The 24,455-nt window shown below is 44.7% G+C and overlaps 1 protein-coding gene across 4 annotated transcripts in view; it reads right to left on the minus strand.

Annotated features, from left to right (window-relative positions):
- Positions 1-24,455, minus strand: part of SMTN (smoothelin) — a 235,359-nt gene that overhangs the window by 111,971 nt on the left and 98,933 nt on the right. For all 4 annotated transcript variants that reach the window (XM_029619024.1, XM_029619023.1, XM_029619021.1 and 1 more), the window contains exons 4-5: positions 22,379-22,457; positions 20,701-20,804 (exon numbers count right to left, since the gene is read on the minus strand). In XM_029619024.1, the coding sequence (XP_029474884.1) occupies positions 20,701-20,804; positions 22,379-22,457 (183 nt within the window). The remainder of the gene's footprint in view (positions 1-20,700; positions 20,805-22,378; positions 22,458-24,455) is intronic.

A 24,455-nucleotide genomic window follows, 5' to 3' on the forward strand; every position in this document is an offset into this window, starting at 1 on the left:
GGAATGATATGGAGAACAGAGCATTTCTTCCATCTTAGCCTGTTTCAAACAAAACTAGCCAGTACACTAACACGTCACATTTTGTATGTGAACAGCAACCAATCTTCAGTAACAGTACACTAGGAGTACTCTCCAGCTTTTCACTAGGATATGTCAGTCTCTAGATTTCTGTATCTCTGCAATATGTCTAGTCTCTGGATCCTCTTTCTCCAGTACCTTCTCCACTTTCCTCGGCCCCCATGCTGTGCACTAGCATACAAGCAGCTTGACTCTTACTTACAGCACAGCACAACAGACACAAACCTCCCAGCCTCCTCGCTGAAAACTGGATCTATTCAAGCAAACAGATTTCTAAGTAAATTCCAGAAATTCACCTGTCTTACCTGCCATCTCACTCAGTCCTATCCCAGGCGCAGACTGCATTAATCGACAGGAAAAAGAAAGTGAAATCAGGTGAAATCAAAGAAACAGATGACAGCTGGCTTGAAGGACCTGCACACATACAGCATGTAACTGGAAAAAAAATCCCTTCTGGCCCTAACAGCCAGATAAGGAAGGAGACCCTCCTCAATGAAAGAAGGAGACATCCCCAACCTCCACTAGAAGCAGCCAGCGAGAGGAGAGAAGGTGAAATACACAACACAGAGTCAGAAAGAAAAGGAGAAAATACCACACTGCACCATTAAAGAGCTGGTTTATAGCTAATTCTGAATCTATTGCCATGGCTAGTTTTCAGGCTTCAGGAGAAGCTCCACTTACCTCCCAGTTACGAGGTTCCCGACATACTCCACCACAAGGAAGCATGTGATAAAAAAAGAAGACTTTTTTACCCAGCAATACTGATTGCACTAAAAGCCCAACTGGTTAGTCACCCAAATACTGTCTGAAACATTCCCCAAAGTAACCATTGTTCTCTCAGTTTATGGTGTATTTATTTCAAACACTGGCTGTGAAATATATCAGGACTCAGACAAAGCCTTATCTAGATCTGGGAAAGGGTACAGCAGTAGTTAATGATTGATTCCTTCCTCAGTTTTATCCAGTGCATGAAGTACATAAAGGCTGTAATGAGATTGTGTCTGAAATCTGTTCTGCAGCAGTGCCAGAGTTAAGAGCGGGGGGGTAAAGGGTGAAATCCTGCAAGGTACCCAGACCCAAAACATCAGGGTTATATGCAAGTGATTACAGCATACTGCTCAAGCTTTTTCAGTCACCATTTTCTTTACATCAGTGCATATTCCACATGTGGCATTACCTAGGTTGACCTCAAGTTGAATTTTCAGCAGGGAAAAACAGCTGGATGTTACTAATCTCTGGAACGAAGAACTAGAGAGTGGCAATATAATTAAGAAGAGTATCCTCTAAAATAAACTCGTGATGATTCAAAGTATTATAGAGATGAATTTGGCTTGGGTTTTCTTTATCGTTTTTATATTCTGCTTTTTTTGGTTCTACAAAGCGGATTACGTGCAGGAACTGTAGGTATTTACCTATCTCCAAAAGGCTTACAATCTAAAAGCTAGAAGCGCTAAGCTGCAATGTTTTTTTCACAGGAGGAGCCCCACTATTGTGGCAACGCCCTCCTGCGAGTGGGACTCTTACCCTGAAAAAACATTGCGGCAAAACACCACAACATTGTCCCTCTAGGTACAATGGCGGTCCCACCCTCATAGCACTGACATCACCTTAAAGGGGGTCATGTTAATAAAAAACGAAAGCTTGCACAAAACAGAAAAAGGTGTGTATGGGGGAGGGGGGTCAAAGCTGCCCTCTCCTCGCCCCAGGGCCGTCACTTGAGGTTGCCCCCAACATCCCAAGTGGATAGAATATAAATACAGTATTCATGTGATAATGGTATCCTGCAACACTGTCAAAATTCAGTAAAGTATATTCCCTACCCCCCACCAGGTCGCACCCCTTCCGCCCACCCACAACCCTTCTCCCAATGATAAAAAAAAAAAAAATGATTTGCTGGGGTATAGGGTCCTCCTGAAACCTTCCCCGCCCCAATCCCCAAGTGTTAGAAAACCTTGTTAGTTTCTAGTGGCGAACCTCTCCTCCCGTAACCTCTAAATCTACCACTGAATCCGGCACTGCGGCCCAGTCCTGGTTGGCATCATTTTTCAAACTGGTTTGGGGGTGATGTGGAGGTTTTGCAGAACATAACTACAACATAGAGACTGCAAACTGTTAGCTGTTAAGTTGGCCTTGGAAGAATGGCGACGCCTGCTAGAAGGAGCCAAGCACCCAATAATCAACCATACAGATCATAAAAACCTTGAACATTTGGTGCAGGCTCAAAGATTAAACTTCAGGCAAGCCCGCAGGTCACTTTTTTCAATCAATTTGATTTCGAATTATACTATCAGCCCACTGAGAAAACACCAAGCAGATGCCCTCTCTCATTCTTTTGATACTGAATGAACCTTAGAAATCCCACAGCATATCATTGATCCAGCTAAGGTTGAGGTTGTGGCCACCTTCACACTTCCTCCTGGGAAGACTGTGGTACCCCAGCACCTATGACAAAGTTCTTCAATGGGCTCATAACTCCCTCCCGTCTAGTCATCCTGGCATAATTCGGACATTGGAATTAATTGTGCGACACTACTGGTGGCCACAGACGAAGACTGACTTTAAGTGTTACGTGGAGTCCTGCCCTATGTGTGCCATAAATAAAAGTGTGAGAGCACAGCCTTGGGGGTTGTGCCAGCCCTTATAGAACTCTGGACCCATGTGGACACTGACTTCATCACTGATCTTTCTCTCCTGGTGACAACACCACCATATGGATGGCAGTGGATAGATTCTCGAAGATGGCACATTTCACACCCCTTCCGGGCCTCCCACCATGCCTGAATTGGCTAAACTCTTTGTGCAATACATCTGCATGAGTTGCCACTCCACATCCTCTCAGCCTGAGGGGTCCAGTTTACAGCCCAATATTGGAAAGGCCAATGCATGAAGTTCAAGATTACATTGGATTTCACTTCTGCTTATCACCCCCAAAGCAACAGACAAACTAAATGGGTGAATCAAAGCCTCAATGCCTTTCTGCGTGCCTACATGAGCCAGTGACAAGATAATTGGGCCTCTCTTCTTCCATGGGCTGAATTTGCCCATAATAATCACGTGGATATTTCCACAGGGTCATCATCCTTTTACATTGTCTTTGGAAGCCATTCCTTTGTGCCTAGACCAGTTCCTATCTCTGAATATTGTCCAGCAGCTAACCTGATGGGGCAGTAGCTCCAGGAACTATGGCAAAAAAAAACGAGTGGGTGATTCGCCAGAATGATGGCTACTGCCTGGAGTCAATACCCTTATTAAATAAACATACACATGCTTACTGTGACTCCAACATCGCTCTAAGCTTCAACAACAAGAGGAAATGTGGAAAAAAGGATTTGCACTCACAAAGAAGGGAGTAGCTGGCTTGTTACGGCGGTTACTACCCCAAATCAAAAAAGCCTGATACTTCACTTTCAATGCATATACAGCATAGTTCTCTGATTCAACGGCAGGGGAGAAGAAAAACTGATACTTCACACATCCAGCAGAGCTCTCTGCTTCAACGGCAGAGAAGAAGAAAAGAGGGTTCGCACTCACAAAGCGGGGAGTAGCTGGCTTGTTACGGCGGTTACTACCCCAAATCAAAAAAGCCTGATACTTCACTTTCAATGCACATCCAGCATGGCTCTCTGCTTCAACAGCATGGGAGAAGACTGATACTTCACGCATATCCAGCATAGCTCCCTGCTTCAACGGCAGGGGAGAAGAAAAACAACCAATAAGGGCTGTATAACATAGTCTGGGTAAACCAAAAAGCATGGGTGCAGCTTGCTTATTGCGGCGGCTACTACCCCTAACGAATCAAGCTAGATATTTCACTGGATGCAGCTCCATCACTGCTCTCTACATTAAAGGTGGGGGTGGAAGGGAAATAGAACCAAGAGCTAAGAGAAACAGATAAGTATGAGAGAAAAAATGTGTGAAGCTTGCTGGGCAGACTGGATGGGCCATTTGGTCTTCTTCTGCCGTCATTTCTATGTTTCTATGAAAGAACAAGCTGATAGAAAATGGTCATCTAGCACCTCAGCTTCACCCCAGAAGGCTAGTCTGGCTTAACACCAAGAACCTGAGACTTCAGATGCTTTCCATGAAGTTCACCTTGCAATTCACAGGTCCTTTTCCTGTTGTTCGTCTCCTGTGGCATACAAACTCAGATTGCCGCCATCCTTGAAAGTTCACAACATATTCCATTTTTCGTTAATAAAAGACTGTATTTCTGTTTTGGCCAGACCACCCTTCCAGATCACTGAAGTGGCCACTGAGAAGATACCCAGTTTCAGGTCAAGAAATTCTAGATTCTCGAAGGATACAGAACCAATTATAATCCCTCATCTTGTGGAAGAACTAGAAACCCGAGGAAAACCTCATGGGTGCCTACCTTACAAGCCCCCCCAACTTGATTTTTGAATTCTACAGATTCCTGGGAAACCCAAGCTCAGAAGACAGGGGAGGAAGCTTTTGGGGGGGGGGGGGGGTACTGTTACAATTTGCAGCTTGCAGGAATGCCCCACAAGCCGCTAGATTCACCCCGACACTGACAGACTCCAATGCAGTATGAATGCCTCAGAGTACGGTCCACCATGCTACCAACATCTGGGTCTCCTCTAGAGCGTACATGTGCACACACAACACTCCCTGCTTTGAAGGGCCCACAGCAGGAAAATCCCTGCAGCACCCTCTGATGAGGCCTGTCTTACTTAAGGGCTCTCAGACCCCTTTGCCAGTGCCTCAGCAATGGGTCTCCTGTCGTAAGTGTGTATTGCTAACGTTTCTGGTTTCTGTCATCCTACATTCCTAATTCTTGTTTCATCCAACCTTGCCTTGACCTGCTTCATCTTATTCCTCTCATCCAGTGTTTTCAGTGTGTCCTCATCCTCCCTTGGCCTGACTTTGACCTTCTGCCTGGATTTGACCATGTTTTGCCTGCCGCTTTGACCTGGTCTCTTGTTTGGAGCTGACCACATATGTTCTCAGCCAGTCTCTGTCTGTCTGCTGTCTGCCCTGACCCGGGTGTGCTATTGGACTCTCTCTCTTGATCCACCCTAGGGACCTGCATGCCTCCAGAACTTAAGGACTCAACCTGTGGAGGAGGCAGCTGGTATAGGTGAAGCTCCAGTCTGCCCTACTACAGGATGCATTTACCTATGTGTGACGGTAAACGGAACCTTCTCTGAAGAGAGAGCGGTTTTAAGTGGTGTACCGCAAGGATCGGTGTTGGGACCGGTCCTGTTCAATATCTTTGTGAGCGACATTGCGGACGGGATAGAAGGTAAGGTTTGTCTTTTTGCGGATGACACTAAGATCTGCAACAGAGTGGACACGCCGGAAGGAGTGGAGAGAATGAGACGGGATCTAAGGAAACTGGAAGAGTGGTCGAAGATATGGCAGCTGAGATTCAATGCCAAGAAGTGCAAAGTCATGCATATGGGGAGCGGAAATCCAAATGAACTGTATTCGATGGGGGGGGAAAGGCTGACGTGCACGGAGCAGGAGAGGGACCTTGGGGTGATAGTGTCTAATGATATGAAGTCTGCGAAACAATGCGACAAGGCGATAGCAAAAGCCAGAAGAATGCTGGGCTGCATAGAGAGAGGAATATCGAGTAAGAAAAGGGAAGTGATTATTCCCTTGTACAGGTCCTTGGTGAGGCCTCACCTGGAGTACTGTGTTCAGTTCTGGAGGACCGTATCTACAAAAGACAAAGACAAGATGGAAGCGGGTACAGAGAAGGGCGACCAGGAAGGTGGAGGATCTTCATCGCATGACGTACGAGGAGAGATTGAAGAATCTAAATATGTACACCCTGGAGGAAAGGAGGAGCAGAGGTGATATGATACAGACTTTCAGATACTTGAAAGGTTTTAATGATCCAAAGGCAACGACAAACCTTTACCATAAGAAAAAAATCAGCAGAACCAGGGGTCACGATTTGAAGCTCCAGGGAGGAAGATTCAGAACCAATGTCAGGAAGTATTTCTTCACGGAGAGGGTGGTGGATGCCTGGAATGCCCTTCCGGAGGAAGTGGTGAAGACCAGAACTGTGAAGGACTTCAAAGGGGCGTGGGATAAACACTGTGGATCCATAAAGTCAAGAGGCCGCCAATGAAGAGTGGGTGACTCGCCAGAATGATGGCTACTGCCTGGAGACAATACCCTTATTCAATAAACATACACATGGTTACTGTGACTCCAACATCACTCTAAGCTTCAACAGCAAGAGGAAATGTGGAAAAAAGGATTTGCACTCACAAAGACGGGAGTAGCTGGCTTGTTACGGCGGTTACTACCCCAACCAAATATCCAAATTACTACCTCCACCTTCCTCTATTCCTGATGCCTTTCAACTAGCTTGATCACTCCATTCTTATACTTCACTTCAATGCATATCCAGCATAGTTCTCTGCTTCAACAGCAGGGGAAAAGAAAAACTGTTACTTCACACATCCAGCAGAGCTCTCTGCTTAAACGGCAGGGGAGAAGAAAAAAGGATTCACACTCACAAAGCGGGGAGTAGCTGGCTTGTTACGGCGGTTACTACCCCAAACCAAATGTGCCTGATACTTCACTTTCGATGCATATCGAGCATAGCTCTCTGCTTCAACGGCAGGGGAGAAGAAAAAAAACTGATACCTCACGCATATCCAGCATAGCTCCCTGCTTCAACGGCAGGGGAGAAGATAAACAACCAATAAGGGCTGTATAACATAATCTGGGTAAAAACAAATAAGCATGGGTGTAGCTTGCTTATTGCAGCGGTTACTACCCCTACTACCTCTAACTACTCAAGCTAGATATTTCACTTGGATGCAGCTCCATCACCGCTCTCTACATTAATGGTGGGGGTGGAAGGGAATTAGAACCAAGAGCTAAGAGAAACAGATAAGTATGAGAGAAGAAATGAGGGAAGCTTGCTGGGCAGACTGGATGGGCCATTTGGTCTTCTTCTGCCGTCATTTCTATGTTTCTATGTTTCTATAGGCTGGGTCAACTACGCCACAGCATGAGGGGCTCATGTCAACCTTAACAATGGCTAGGGAACACCAATTGACTACTCAACAGCTTTCCCACATTTTCTGGAGTTATAATACACTCTAAACCTTTGATCGCTGTCCTTGAAGTAAGACTGAACTCCGACCTTGATGTGAATGACTGAATGTCTTTACTGTTCAATCTTCTTTTTAGCGTACATCCTTCTTAGAAAAGAAGGATTTAGAAATGTTGGTGTATTCATTAATATTTTATCTTTTGGATTATCACAATGCCCTACATCAAGAGAGCACTGTGATAGTGCTTCTAAGTAGTTCAAAACACGACTACTAAACTACTCTTTGGGGCCAAGAAAAAACAACTCTTACTCCCTTCCTGTCCAATCTTCATTGGCGGCCAATAACCTCGGAGATGAAGTTAAAAATGTTATCTATCTTTTATTTAGGAGTATATTATTTATTGAATTATATATGTTAGACTTGTAATCTAAATTACATTATTGTATTTTAGTATAGACAATTCAATTTGTTTTGTAGAATTTATCTTAATATTTACATTTATATTATGATACATTAGTGAGCCAAAATTGTTCAAGCAGACACTAAAAACGTTTTTATTTAAACAAGCATTTGAGATCACAAATTATCCTCTGCAGTTTCCACTTATTAGCAACATATCATTCATGTAAGACTCTGCTGCTGATATCCCTCTCCATCCAGAAATCAGTTATTGTAGGTCTGTTATGTCTTTTTTTTTTTTTTTTATACTATTTTTACTTTATGATTGTGTATGTGGCTTTGTAACCTGCCCTGAACAATATGGAAGGTGCCTTTTATTGCCAAACTCATGGAGAGACTAGTCAACACCCAACTCTCCGACTACTTAGACAAACACAAAATTCTCTACCCAGCTCAGTTTGGTTTCCACCGATCTCTAAACACAGAATCCCTCCTGATCTCCCTCAGATTCCCTCCTCATGGGCCTAGACAAAGGACATTCATACTTACTGATACTACTTGATATCTCTTCAGCGTTCGACACAGTGAACCATTCCATCCTACTAAATCACCTCACAGATATAGGTATATCAGGAACAGTCCTCAGATGGTTTGAGCCCTTCCTCAGTAATAGATACTACAAGGTCAGAATAAGTAACAAAGAATCCCCCCTGCATCAACTTAACACTTGGAGTACCACAAGGCTCTTCCCTATCCCCCACTCTCTTTAATATCTACCTCCTGCCCCTCTGCCAGCTGCTCGCAAAGCTGAAATTAAAGCATTTCATTTACGCTGACGACGTGCAGATTCTGATTCCCATAACAGAATCCCTCCCGAAAACCCTCAAGTTCTGGGACAGCTGCCTTCACTCTATCAACCTTCTCCTCTCCAGCCTCAACCTGGTCCTCAAGACAGCCAAGACTGAACTTCTCTTTTCCCCGGATCACAATAACCTCTCTCAGCAGACCCCCTCAACCACCTTAGAGACCGCCTCAAACACCATAGCGGCCCAAGCAAGAGACCTCGGCGTGATACTGGACAACCATCTGAACTTAAAGAAATTTGTTAACACAACCAAAGACTGCTTCCACAAACTACAAATTCTAAAAAGACTTAGACCCCTCCTCCACTTCTATGACTTTTGGACGGTCCTCCAACCTACCTTCTTCTCTAAAATAGACTGCTGCAACTCCCTCCTGCTTGGTCTACCCACTGCTACCACAAAACTCCTTCAGATGCTTCAGAATGCTGCCGTCAGAATTCTGACCAATTCCAGCCGAGGAGATCACATCACGTCCATACTCAAGAATCTCCACTGGCTCCCTATAAGCTTCAGAATCATCCACAAGTCCCTCACCATTATTCACAAGACCTTACACAATCAACACTCACTCGACTTACATATCCAGTTACGACTCCACACTTCAATAAGACCAATAAGAGCGGCCTATAAAGGAACCCTTCACACACACACACACACACACACACACCCGCCAAATCCACTCTTTGCACATCCACTAGGGAACGTGCCTTCTCTGTAGCTGGGCCATCCCTGTGGAACTCCATGCCTCCAGACCTATGCCATGAACACTGCCCATTGACCTTTAAAAAGAAACTCAAGACTTGGCTGTTCAAACAAGCCTTCTCCTAACCCTACCCTAATCCCCTTAATCTGTAAATACACAACCAGTAAGTACTTCAACCGCTAAACCCCGCTACCAGCAATTACATTGCCTTTTTGTCACAATCAATATGATATAGGGTCTAGTTTCATATGTATAGTGTTGTTATGGCACAACCAGTATTTATGTTTAAATTCCTCTTTCATATTGCTCAGCAGCTCATTTGTCATTTGCTTATTGGCCAGCGTTTATTTATACTGTTTATTCAAATGTATAGGGTGGCTATGGCACACCACTGTTCGGTTTAAATATAGCTCTTCTCCCACTTTTCATTCTACCTTTATATTTTGTTAATGTCCCCCCCCCCCCCCCAGTATCTTTTATCTCTACCCTGGTTCCACCCACCTCACACCCTCAATTCTATGTCTCACGCAGCATTCTACTGTATCTGCTTCTTATACATATTGTTATAAAGTTTTAATGTGAATTTTTCTCTGGTTCGATGTAAACCGATATATGACTTGTGTCATGAATGTCGGTATAGAAAAGAATTAAATAAATAAATAAATAAATAAATACATACCATTTTTATGCCGCGCTTTCATGGAAGAGTCAATGTTATTTGTTATAACTTTTTTTTTTTTTTTACTATAAACAACTTTCTTGTAACACACTTAAATAGTTTTAATTGAATTACAGTAAATCAGATACAAATAATAATAATAACCTTATTTTCTTGTTTAGTCCAATCAACTAGAATTTTGGAAATAAACATGATTGACCATGCTCTGAAAAACATTCCTACAGATTTTTTGAAAAACAACTTGAAGATTGCTTTGATGAGGAACTACTTTGCTTTTGATAGATGCTTTTTTTCTCCAAATTCATGGAACAGCCATGGGCGTCTCCATGGCCCCTGATTTAGCTAATTTATATATGGGACACTTTGAATGTAAATGGTCAAACACTTAACCTTTTCAACAACAATTGCTCATTTAGAAAAGCTACATTGATGATATATGTGTTCTTTGATGGGGTTCTAAAGCCTCATTAGTACAGTCTGAGTGGCTTAACAGTTTGGATACTTACCTGAGATTTATATCTGAGGTACAGGAACAAGAGATTTCATTTTTAGATTTATTAAGAAGTCAGATGACCATTTTTCCATCACACTATTCCAGAAAACAACAGATTGCAATAAACTTCTCAGATACGAGAGTACACACCCAAAGACACTTAAAGACAGTTTGCCAGGTAGTCAATTTGAGATTACGACAGATTTGTACCACAGAAGATGATTATGCAATTTGGCACAAGACATGACAGAGCGTTTAGGGCCATGGATATCCGTATAAAATTGTTCAGAAGGCATATTTGTATGCCAAATATTGTAAAAACTCATAGCTTTTCTTTTTTTTTTTTTTTTTACCAGAACCTAAAGAGACTAGCAATAAAATTACTTGCGTTTTACCTTTTTCTTTCTAAGGTTAATGTGGTCCAATTGATGATTTTAAAACATTGGCACATTTTATAGTTGATGTCACCCATGTGTGAGGACCACACATTTCAGATTTTAGCAATCCAATGTTCAACAAAATTCAGAATGGTTGTCATCAGCCAAGCAGGAAGTGTTCAGTTTGCAATGAATCTCTCAACACTGATGCTATACATGCTGATCAAGTAATTCTGTGATCCACTGATATGACACGGAGTGCAGTACTAGTGGTATTTTGTACATTGTTTTTGCCCATGTAACAAAGCATATGTTGGCAAGACGACATGCAAGATTGGGGTGAGGATGAGAGAACACTTAGGGGCGGATTTTAAATGCCCTGCGCGTGTAAATCTGGCCGGATTTAAGCGCGCTAGCGCGTGCAGAGCCCCAGGACACGCGTAAGTCCCGGGGAGGGGGCGTGTCGGGGCGTTCCCGAAACGACGCGACGTTTCGGGGGCGTGACGCGGCGTTTTGGGGGCAGGCCCGGGGGCGTGGCGCCGGCCCGGGGGCGTGGTCGAGGCCTCCGGACCAGCCCCTGGGTTGGGTGATGGCGCGCCAGCAGCCTGCTGGCGTGCACAGATTTACATCTACTTTTAGCAGGCATAAATCTGCCAACAAAGGTAAGGGGGGGTGGGTTAGGTAGGGGAAGGGCGAAGGAAAGTTCCCTCCGAGGCCGCTCCGAAATCGGAGCGGCCTCGGAGGGAACAGGCAGCGTGCGCTGGGCTCGGCACGCGCAGGTTGCACAAATGTGCACCCCCTTGCGCGCGCCGACCCCGGATTTTATAAGATACGCGCGTATCTTATAAAATCCAGCGTACTTTTGTTCGCGCCTGGTGTGCGAACAAAAGTACGCAATCGCGCAAATTTTTAAAATCTACCCCTATAATTGTCTGAAAAAATCAACGGATGGCACCCCTAATGGCTGCTCACTGTCTGAAGTTTCAACATACTTTTGAAGAGCTCAATTTTTTGAGGATAGAGAGATTATGCTTCAGTTGGTGTGGAGGTGTTTTTGCCACACATCTCTTACAAAAAGAACAATTCTGGATCCATCATTTAAAAACTGTTTCCCCCATGGGATTAAATTCTGATATTGACTTGCCTTGTTTTTTGTAGATTTAATTTTGCTCATTCATTGACTAATAAGAACATTACAGGTTTTACATTAAATTGATGTTACACATTGCTCATCCTCTTGGTTATGTTATACATAAAAAAAGAGACTACATATAAATATAACAGTGATGGATTATATTATATTGTGCTTTTCACCTATTAGATTTAATTCATTCAAATGGACGGTTGCAGCATTTGACATCATTATTCGCATTGAACGGGGTTCACAGAGGATGGCTATTTGTGATAACATCATATGCATTTTTTTTTAAGTTGATGTTACATATTGTGATGACTGTTAAGGCAGCAGGCCGCAGAACCTCGCAGCCGGCTACTCTTACCCCCCCGAGCAGGTCCAGGTCCTCTTCGCGGCCCCCCATGCCACTGTTGCCCTCTCCGAACGCGGTAGGGGGCCAACCATGCAACCGCCGGCCCCAGCTCCTGCTAGGCGCCCGTGCGCAGCTCCGCCCCCAATTTAAAGGGGCCGCAGCAAGAAAGACCTCCCGTGGTCCCGGATGTAATCCTCAACCCCAGCACTACTTAAGGCAGCTCCTGCTGCCCAACCTTTGCCTCAGCAACAGGTCCCACTCACCTGAGTTACTGGTTGCTCTGCGCTCCTGTCTCCGTGTCCTTCCAGCTTCCTCGTACCCTCGGCTTGCTTCTCCGGTTTTGACTCGACTCGTTCCTGGATTCTGCCTCGCCTGCCGCCGGCCCCGACCTCTGGCCCGTCTTTGGATCCTCCTGCCTGCCGCCGGCCCCGACCTCTGGCACACTTGACTCTGCTTTCGCCTCCCGTCTTCAGACCGGTCTACGTCCGGAGACCCGTTCCTAAGTCCTGCTGGCCCTGGCACCCAAGGGCTCAACCTGCGGGGAACGTGGGCTGGTACAGGTGAAGGTCCATTTGGGTCCCCATCTCCCGATGAGGAGGGCCCCTGGGAAGCATCGACCTTGTCTCAGCCCAAGGGTCCACAGACTGCGCAGTGGCGTAACAATGACATCAGATCACATCATACATCAAGAGCTTGTATCAGCACAAGATGGCCTCAGTTTGTTACCACAAGTGAGATGCCAGCATCAGAGTTAGAATACCTTTCAAACTAAGTATTCTTTTTTACTCTCTACCCCTGAAGCAGTTAAGTTACCGAAATGCCAGCTGATTTAGAACTGCAAGCTACCTTTCATTTGGAAATAACGGAGTATTTTAATAACACTGGAGTTTTATGCGTATGAAAAATTTTGAAAAAAACCTCAAAAAACTCTTGGGTGCAGTATCAAGAAGACCAGCCGTAACCGTGTAAGATCTCACGTGTTTGGCTTGCTGACACCCTTTACTCGAATAGTTAAAGAATTGTGGTGCGTTAAACTTTATTTGGGGCTCTTTGTATTTGTCTGAAATAATGTTGAAAGGTCCTCCCCCTTTCTGCACCCCTTAGTGCAATCCGTAGTGCAAATGCCCGTTAATATCTTTGCAATTGAATGTCTCTCTGTTTAATATACTCCATGTTATGCCTTTTTGCTCAATTGTTAAAAATCTTGCATTTTGAGCTTTTGTAAACCGTTCTGATGGCTTTACCGAATGACGGTATATAAAACTCATTAAATAAATAAATAGAGGCACAGGTCGCTGCTCCATTCTTGCTATTTTATGTGGATAGTTTATCCTCTGGTGGATGCTCTGGGAACTGCAGCCACTGTAAAAGTCCATAAGAACCACAGAACAGCTTTCTCATGCAAATCCAGTGGCAATGATGTTCTTACTAGACCATCACAAATCCAAGTTTCCACCTGGCAAGGAAACTGTAGTTTCTCTGCTCAGACCGGAAAGAGCTGTTCCTAGGTTGCAGACAGGCAGTGCTGCCTTGTCTGTATTTTAGAACCGCAGCCATCCAGTATCTTTTGTACAATTCCAGGGGAAAAGTTACCGAGCTTGTGTCAGAGACCGAAATATGCATGGCTATCAAATCCTATGCTTCGTTACACTAAACTAATCCCACAACACTAGAGACCCCAAACCTTTAAATATTTTCAAACCTAATGACATTATCTGCCCCTCCTCTCCATGCACACAGCAAGCATAAACTTATTCCAAGCTTCCTCAACCAAACTATTTCAGGTGTCAATATTCAGTTAAAGTTATCAATTTGTACCCCTGCCCCTTATACCAATACAATTTTGCTTTCCCTCATAGCATCTTACCCAGCCCCTTCTCCAGTTTACACACTCAAGCCCTCTTCACAGCCACAGTCCAGATTTGTCCTCATCACTGCTATTTATAGGTCAGAGAGAAATCCATATTCAAAGGGTTTGTCCAACTAACTCTACCCCATGCACTGCATTTCCCTCTTTCTTGCCCCCTACTCCCCTTGCTTCACCTGGATCCCCCTTCTTTCTCCCCCAACCATTCTTGCCCTGCATTCTCCTCTTTCTCCCCCTCTCTATCACCCCATCCCTTGCCTAGCAGCCTCCTCCCTCTGCCAACCGACGTCTCAGCAACAGAAGCCCTCCCTCTCCCCAGCTGCAGTCCCCTCTCCCCCCTGCCCAGCAGCAGACCTCCTTTTTTATGTCCCCTCCCCCCTCAACTGTCTGCCTTCTCTGCTTCCCCCTTCACACTCTCCCCCCAGTGGAAATTCCTTCCCTCTCTCTTCACAATCTGGGTAAACAAATAAGCTTCGGGGTAACTTGCTTGTTGCGGCAGTTACTACCCTTAACCATAAGCCTTATGCTCACCTTTGATGCAACTCCAGGGAGGGCAGGAAATTTGAATCAAACAAACAGTTACCAGCAAGAGCCCTGAACTTGGTGGTTGATGAAAGAGATAAGTATGGGAAAATAAGCGTGGAAGCTTGCTGGGCAGACTGGATGGGCCGATTGGTCTTTTTCTGCCGTCATTTCTCTGTTTCTATATTTTCTCCCTCCTGTGCTCCCCAGGCTGCAGCAGTAGCTACAGAAACCTGAAATGAAATCATCATGGGTCTATGAGCCAGCCCCACACAAGCTTCTTCACTGCTGATATCCAGAAAACCTGACTGGCCAAGGGGCCCCCAAGAAAGCTTTGGGAATTGCTGCGCTTCTCCTGCACCCAATTAAACCTTCAGGCCCATAACCCCTCCCCCCACTGACAACTGGAAAATTAAAAGCAACATTCATCGTGCCCGCCACTACACCCTTCCCCAAACAATCCTGAAAACTACATAATTGGAAGCCATATGCTGAAATATTAACTTTTGCTTTGAATGTACATACATAATACGTTTCAGAAATCATGAATGCGTCATCTCTGATTTTTGGAGACAGGCTACAAACTTATCCCTCTCCACATCAATTAAAGAAATCTCTGAAATGGCTGGCGGAGCTGAATTGGGATGTTTCACCTTACTACTCACCACAGAAAATAATTCCAATTATGTTGTCACTTTGGAAATAATGACACCAAGTTTGAAACTTTGTGAAATAAAACAAAACCTGAAAAGAGTCAGTCAGAACCTCCAGTATATAGCAAACCTACCATACTACACTATCATTAACTCCCAGAACGCAAACAACCACCTTCTATGAAAAGACAGGCTTCAAATATTCCACTGGGCCCTACAACACCAATACACCTCCTATTGGAAAAACTGAACAAGCTAGATTGCCACAAATGCTGACACAGAACCCACACATTAGCAGAATACCTCATCTCGCTCACACCCAGAATAAAAGATCACAGATTAGAAATAGAAATGCGCAGACAAAACCTGAATTCTGCTATGTTCTGCTATCCACTTCAGTTTCATTCCCTTTGCCCCTCTGTTACCTGCAGATGCTGAGGGGGGTAGGGAGAGGGATGGAGAAGGGGCTGGATTACCTCTGTCTGCACCAATCTTTCAGCTTCCTGGGAGGAGGAAGCAGAAACCTGTTCTCTGCTGCCTGAAGTTTGGGGCACTGATCAATTCAGTCATCAGGGAAGAGTCCTTTGTGCCATACAGTGGGGGCTCCCTGGTGCACCCATAGGTAAAAGCAGGCCTGCTGATGAGCTCGACACCTAGGGCAGCTGCCATCTTTGCCCCCTAGCCCTGGCAGTAATTCAGTCTGGCCATATTTGGGTCGAATAACCAGATAAGGTTTAACTTCCGTTTATATGCAGATGATATGCCCCATACTCTGGAACTCGCTCCCTCTAGACCTTTGCCTCGAACCGTGCCACATTACTTTCAAAAAGAAACTAAAGACTTGGTTTTTTGCACAAGCTTTCCCAGGAATCTAAAAGCCGGAAGAAAATAATATCAGCCTGGTCTCTGACCCAACTCACCTTATGTACATTGTTTACTGTATTTTGTATATTTAGTTACCTCTATTTAGCTATTTATGCTTAATCTCTGTATCCTTTGCCAAGTTCCGCTGCCCCCCCATATTATCTTGTTATCTTGTTGCAATGTAAACTGCCCTCTGAGGCGTCAGTTTGAGTTCCTTGTAAACCGGTGTGATATGTATATTATACAGGAACATCGGTATATAAAAACTAAAAATAAATAAATAAATATGCAGATGAGGTACAGTTTTGTATCCCTATCAATAATTCTGTATTCCATACTCTTAGATGCTTACACATTTATCTCAACGCAATTCAGAAATGGCTTGAACACAAACTTCTCCTAAATATTAAAAAGCAGAAATAATTCATCTATCAAGGAAATCTATTCCAGATCCACTTCAAACATTTAAATTTGATTCTCAGACAACTGTAATGAGCTCTGCAGTCCTAAAACATGGCTTTTCAAAATGGCATTTACAGTTTAATTATGATCCAAGTAGTACTAAGCAATGTCGTCAGTGAGTAGGTACACATAGCACCAGAACATGCATGTTTTTAATCTGTAAACCATTCTGGTCTGCTATGGAAAAAAAACGGTGTATCGATAACGTGTAAGTAAGTAAATAAAAGGATCATCAGTTAGAGGTGTCTGATTAACTCTGTCCAGACATGGCTGCCTTAATATAAAGTCTCACAGTCTATACAAGTTACGGATAACTGCCACTTCCTGATCAGTTTCATCTGAATAATGAGATAATGCTATTTAATAGTTATCTGCAGTTCATAACTGGCCTTCTACCAGATACACACGGAAGGCAACTGTGAAACTCCCATGGGCTTTGAAAGCCCATTTTCAAAGGGAACTCCTTGTGGAGTTTCCCTTTGAAAATCCATCAGCAGGCCAGTAATGCAGGATGTCTTTACCCTGCGTACTTCACAGATGTATTAGGCTCACACTAACTCCCATCCCTTTTCACAGTGGAGAAAAGTAACCCATGTCACCTGTGTTAACAGACAGGGATACCCTGCATGCAGGCAGTTACTTTACCTGCTCTGAAAAGACAGGGTGGAGGGTGTGTAAAATATCTAAAATCTGTCCTCCTAGTTCTGGGAACTATTTGTTTAGTGCAGACACCTGCACTGTTGGGATGAACACTCACTGGAGGGCAGGATGATGGGTTGAAAGGACCCTATGGATGGCATATTGTTAATGGGATTACTGCTCATTTAGCACACACCCTGTATGCAGATTGATCATTCTGAAGGAAGTTCACACCCCACACCCATGGGAATATTGCTCACTCTGTACACACCTTGCTGTGGGTTATTCCTTTTTCCATACAATTTATTCCTTTCTTCTCAACTGTGCTTGCTGAAAACAGTAGTGTTTTCCTAATGAAATAATCAGACAATAACATCTGCAAAATGATTGTGAGAGTGCCTAAGCCCAACCACACACAAAGGCACCTACAACTCTAAGAACACTGCCAAGAAAAACATTAATGATTTGTTGACATAAATTTTAAATACAGTAGAAGCCTTTTACTAAAAACAGTTCTGCGGTGAGTGAATAGATGCTACTCTGACCAACCCCAATAAAGTTAATTAAAGAGGCTTGTCCTTAGTATCTAGTATGTTGTCATTTATTTTAATGGAAACCCCTGGGGGGGGGCTACTTAACACTATTAAATTTAAAGAGACTATTTTATTTTTTTAACCACCCTTTTAGTCTCCTTCCTGGCAGTAAACCATGCCATTACCTTTAGACTGAGTGCTATCAGCCACGAAGAACCACCTCTCAGCTGCTTTCTGTCAGACTGTCCTGCGCTATATAAAACTGAAGGGTAAGTATAAAGACAAATAGTAACCCTAATGGATCCAGATTCCAAATATCTCTTTGCCTTGGTTCCATGCTATGCACATCTCCCCCATTGTTATCACTTTGTAACCTCCCCACTGACAGTATACCCAAGCAAAGCAGGATCCCTCATGCATCAAAGGCTGGAGGGAAGTGTGTATGAACCTGAGAAAGAGGTCTCTGTGCTATGAATCCCTCTCCCTTCATCCCTCCACGTGAACTCTGCTCATTAGGCAAGTTACTCCTGTCTAGGCCCTTCTCTACTGACTAAGCCCGACTCCTTGCTTTCCACCCAGCTGCACCATACGCTTGGAATAGTCTTCCTGAGTTGCTGCCTCATGCTCCCTCTTGCTCCTCAGTCTGCATCAGCCAAGGGAGGCAGTTTCTACACTATGAATGCCCTTCCCCTTGGTCTCACTCAAGTACAGAGATTCACAGAGACAGCAGTCCTTTTATTATCTGCCCTATAGTCATTCCCTAGAGATTTTCTCATTATGATCCTTAAGACTGCTCCACTGTTAGAATCTGGGCTTTGACAGAACCCAAATTGCTAACAGAAGACAAATAGCACTAGCTTCATTGCCTTGAGTCCTAAGGCCCTGCTGCTATCCAATAACAGGTGGGTCTCTCTTGCTACTACTTGAACCAAGAGCTTACTGCTGTCTAGAGAGTATGGCTTGATCTTAGTGAGAGAAATGGAACAGATGTAAGAAAGTCACAGACCTGTCATGCCTACATGTTCTTCAAAATGCCAGGCAGAACGTAACTTGCAAGCACAAAGGTACAACAGGATCTAACAAATCAATTTTAAACATGGACTGAACATGATTAACAGTAACCCCACTCCCTGGGGGAACATTCCTGTCAGCTGCCTACATATCCTTGGACAGGCAGAAGCAGTTGGCAAACCACCCACATTATTACATCAGTCTAGGAGTTTGCTAAAAGGACCCAAGGCTGAGACAACTAGAATGGAGTGGTCATGGTTACAACCATGGAAGCGTGACAGCGGCATTGGGCTTCCAAGACGGCTGGGATAACCTGGACAAAGCAGCCAGTGGGTTTTTTATATTTCACTTTTCAGCACTTCAAAGCGGATTACATTCAGGTACTGTAGGTATTTCTCTATCCCCAGAGGGCTCACAATCTAAGGGCCTGAGGCAACAAGGAGTGGCATTTGAACCCTGGCTTCCGTAGTTCGCAGCCCATGGCTACTCCTCCACATCACAACGTTAGGGTCATAACCTTAACACTAATGAGCATGTTTGGGACAGAAATACAGGACAATGCTGGGAATAGGGTTGACAGGTTAGACAGAAGATAAAAGGGGAGGTGAATTGGAGTTAGTTTTAAGGATGGGGTGATTTACACGTTTATCTACCCAAAGTGATAGAAAACCAAAGAGAATGACAACTGGGCAGACCAGATATCTGCCATCGCTCGCCATATTATGATGTTACCATAATACTGCATTAAGCCAAATGCGAGAGCTGTAACACGGGCCGATACAGTAAAGTGCACTCCGGTGGCGCGCACTGTTAGCCCGGGTTTCGACGCGCGTTTTCGATGCGCTACCTTTACCCATTATACAGTAAGGGGTAATAGCGTGTCGAAAACATGCAAATGCATGTTGATGGGCCTATTAGACATTCCTGCGCGATACAGAAAGCAAAATGTGCAGCAAAGCCGCACATTTTACTTTCAAAAATTAACGCCTGCCCAAAGGCACCAGGGAAGTATACAGAAAAGCAGAAAAAAACTGCTCAATTATGCCGGCGTCCGTTTTCCGAACCCGTGGCTGTCAGCGGGCTCGAGAACCCGTGGCTGTCAGCGGGCTCGAGAACAGATGCTGGAAAAATTGAGCGTCGGCTGTCAAACCCGCTGACAGCTGCCACTTCTGTCAAAAAGGAGGCGCTAGGGACGTGCTAGTGTCCCTAGCGCCTCCTTTTACCACGGGCCTTCATTTAAATACTTGAGCGCGTGCCCAGGAGAGTGGCCTGGGCACGTGTTGGGAGAGGTGGCACTCGCCTCGGATTTTACTGTATCGGCCCGACAGTGCTTACTGTAGAATTCAGCATCCAAGCTCTCTGCAAAGCCGATTTAAAAGATTAATGACAAAGGCTGTATTTTAGCAATTCAATCTTGGTGTGGGGGGAGAGGGGGGTTAGGTTCAGTTTTGATTGTGTGTGCTGCAGTATTTGGTACACACCCCTGGATGATACAAACTTGCTTTTAACAGATGAGTAAAGGTTGGGATTTAATAATGCTTCCTTGGCTGGACCTTAATCCAATAAGCATGTGTGTGTGGCCTGCCACTATTTTGCATCGTGATGGTCTTGGCCATGCTTGGCTCAGATATGATAGATCGGGTGGAAGACCCAAGGAGGGGAGTTGATGTCAGGTTGCATTTGGGAATTTTACATGCACATCTACCAAAGGAGAATGAATCTCAACTGGGCAGACCAGATGGGTCATTTTGGTCTTTACCTGCTGTCATTTACCATCTTCTTGATTTAAAGTACTGCTTTGGTGTCTAAGCTTGGGGTAGTGTGGCTATACACCATATAATTTTGCTGGCAGCTCCACAAAGGAGTTAATTGTCCTAAGGCTTCATAAATAAAACAGAGCACAGACGGGATGGAGAGGCACGTGGGCCTGGTCTAACTGGAATCACCGGGAAGAGCGGAGCATGCTAGGCCTTAAAAGCGGCAGGCACAAGGGCACAGCCTAAGAGTCTGCTTCAGTCTACAGGACTCACCACGGATGCCGAAAGCTCTCTGCAGCTCTCCTTTCCTTTGCAAACTAGATTTTCATGGTCACTTTCTTTGCTACAGTTTGCAAGCCCGCCTGCCAAAGATACAGCTGGAACAAAGAAACCTGCAGTTAATAAACAGCAACAATTCACCTCCACCGTGATCCAAGAGCACAAAGCCAAGGTTTGGGAGAAGGCTTCTTACTTAATCCTAAAGAGCCAGCATTTCCTGAAGCTGGGTGCAGCATTTATACATTAATGGCGCCCTGTGAGAACAACATCTGCTGGGTTTTCTGAGTGCGGTGAAGTTCGGATATTCAAATAACCGATGTGAAAACACTTCTTTCAAAAAGAAATAAAAGCAGCGTTGGGCACTGATCAGGAGGGAGGGGATTAAACAATCACTCAGGCAGAAGTGGTTGCCTTTTACATTTTAAAGCTCTTGCCTGGTCCCTACTTTACATTTAAAATGAAAGGCAGGGAGGGAGGGGGAGGAAGGTTTAAACAGCCTCCACAGGACCCTCTGCCTGATATTTAAAGGCAAAGTCGTCACCCAGGTCCAAGGCTTCAATCATTCCATTATTGGCCTTCCTTCCCTGGACCTAATCAAAGCTAACGATTGGGCAAAGGAAGGCAGAAGGGACTGTAGGGCACAAACTGAAGCTCACTAGCCACCTTGGCTCATGCGACTTTCCCATCCCATTAGAAACGCTGGCCTGGAAGTGCAGGGCTGATAAGCAGGTGTTACAAGCCTAGGGAATGCAGAAATAAGGGTCATCAACCAACGCTGCACAACAAAGGGGCCGATGCAATACTTTGGCAGAGAAAGTTGGCGCTGAACGCTTTCTTACTGCGCCCGCAGGCGCCACCCATGGGGGCTCCATGCAATATTTAAATTAGGGTGTCACAGCATAAGGGGCTTATACAGTGCGCTCGGCCCCAATATTAGCAATTGCCTTCCCTCCTCCCCCACCACACATCTCAGTTCTGCAACATCCACATCTTCAATTACCTGAAAGGTCTAAAAGCTAATTCAGGCTTTCCACTGAACAGGGCCACAGTGGTCAATAATCAGATTGGCCACTGTTGATACTCTATGAACAAAATATTTTACAGAGCAAAACTTGATGGAGACTGAGTTGCTCACCCTCCTTTGCTGGCTCCAATGGCTAGCCATTTTTTTTCTTCTAGCATTAGTGTGAGTTTGTTGTTTGTACTGCAGACAGGCCATCTTTTATAGTCACAATATATGTGTTACATTCATGGAATAGTGGTGTTATATATTGAAGTGGATAATGAGATTGTTTTCTCAAGCTTTTCCTGAGACAGGATAGATGAATAACAGTTATTTTCCTCCCACTAGAATGGCTGTACATTTTAGTAAGTATCAATACTTTATTAGATTCTTCCTTCTCTCGAAATAAAGAAACCATACATAGTAAAATGTGAAAACCAGTGAAGGAAAGGAAGATGAAACCAACAGCAGTATGTCCCCTATTGAACAAAGGGTGGTTTAGTGGTTGACTAAACCCTAGGAAGAGAGGCGAGACGGGACTGTAACACATAATGTTATGGGGATTTCAAGTTTCACCGCTCAGAGCACAGGGTTCTGCTGCCAACCCTCTGATCAGCTGTTTGGCAGTTACCTTTGTCATGATATATAGTGAGAGAAAAGGAAACCTACCTTCAATCTCGTCTGCTCTTAGTTTACGAATGGCGGCCCGAATCAACTTGCGCTCCTCGTATTCACTCGTTGCACGAAGCTATAAGAGAGACATCTGTAAAGCGTAGAAGGTGCCATCCCGATACCCTGAAGAGCACATTTCTAGCCCAATTACTTTCAATGCTTTTCAGCCAGGGTGGAGAACAGTGGCTAGCAGAGGCAGTGTCCCCATCTTTGGTGCTGTAGTAATGAGGCTCTAGCGGGTGACTGGGCAGACTACAGTTATGTGGTGTGGTAGAGGAGATGCATATTTAAAAGCCAGGCTTTCTGCTTTCCCTGGAGACTAAATTTGGTTTAGTTTATTGACTTGATTAATTGCCTTTTCTGAGTTACATAAATCAAAGCAATGTACAGACAAAAAAAATTTAAAAATACAAGTAATTAAGACACACAAAACTAAACTACAGGCATAATAAAAACAAAACCAGTAAGGCTGAGGCAAATATATAAACTTAACATTAGGAAGACTGAAAGGTTTGAGAAAATAACCAAGATTAAACTGCTACCTAAACTTAAGGTAAAGAGTTTCCATAAGAGGAGGGCAGGGTGGGAGGAACTGGGCTCCCTCAGATCGGATCTCCCTAGGAGAAGGAAGCCTCAGCAGTTCTTGCCGAGAAGAGCGCAGTGGACTAATGGAGATACAGTTAACAAAAATGAGACAGAAAGAGGAAGGAAGGGTTTGAGGGAAAACAGCAAGAGTGAGAAAGTTTAAAGCTCTACAACTTCAAGCACTGACAACTGCAGACAGAGCTAGGGAGGCTTAAGCCGTGATCCTGTTGCAGTAATAGTCCAGCAGTTTACCCTGTTATAACAAGTGATAAAAAGCAAATTCCATTAGCTCCTTCCTTCCAGATGCAACCGGATGACTCAACCCAGGATGCTGCAAAATTCATTGGTGACAAGGACGCCACCCCCTTGGCTTCCACACCCCGGCTTTAGGCGTGCGCGTGAATAGTACCCAAGATAAAGTCCCCATGGTAGGAAATCGCTGATGTGCCGGGTGATGACGACAGCATGGCTGAGTCCTTAAGGCCCAGCCGCATTCCTCCTCAATGCTTTGGCAACAGGTCCTCCTGCAGTTTTGCAGTGTGTGCTGCTTTACTTTGTCTGCCTTACCTTGCTCCCTGCATCCTTGCCAGTGCCCTCCTGGTCCCTGCCTTACCCCCCCCCCCCCCCCAATGTCTTGGTCCTCAGTATCTTGTCTTGATGTCTTGACCTGACTCCTGGTTCTGACCTTTGCTACAGATACTGCTTCTGCACTGCCACCTGCCCTGTCCTGGATACCGATTGCTCACTGCCTGCGCCAACCTTGGCTTGGACCTGGATATCCTTGCTCGCTACCAGTTTTGACCTCTGCCTGTGACTCAATGTCGACTGATCACTCCTTGCAGGATTTTCACCTAAACCCTGCTGGCCCCTGGAACCCAAAAGCTCAACCTGTGGGGAACAGGGATGGTATAGGTGAAGCCCCAAGTTCCAGTCCTAGCAAGAGCGAGTCCACCTGCTGTTGATGTGGGCCTAATAGGTTCACCTACTAGGCTGCGTCAACCACACCACCGCCCAAAGGCTCACACACCAGAAGTGGAACATAAAAATCAGAAAAAATAACCCAAATAGGTCTCTCTCATATGTCAGGAACAGTGGATACAAACATTATATACATTTACGACAGGGGCGGACTGATGGTGATCTGGGTTCCTGGGCAATATGGCTCATTGGTCCCTTACCACACATATGAAGCTAGGGGAGAGGGCTATGGACCCCCGGGCACTGCCCTATTGCATGAATGATCAGTCCATCTCTGATTTAGGATAACTTTCCCCTCTTTCCAGAGCAATCTGCTTTGCTGGAGCTCAAATTGCTAAAATGCAAACTTTCAAGATCTAAAACTGCAATAAGTCATACTAACTTATTTACTTTCTGGAACTCTGGGCACCAACACCCCTCCCCTCCTTTGAGGTAGCCAATGCCTGGTTAAAAAAACACATTTCTATTTGCTTCTTATATCATATCAAAGACCCACATCTTCTGGAATGCC

This window comes from Rhinatrema bivittatum, chromosome 11 (assembly GCF_901001135.1).
Source record: "Rhinatrema bivittatum chromosome 11, aRhiBiv1.1, whole genome shotgun sequence".
NCBI lineage: Eukaryota > Metazoa > Chordata > Amphibia > Gymnophiona > Rhinatrematidae > Rhinatrema > Rhinatrema bivittatum.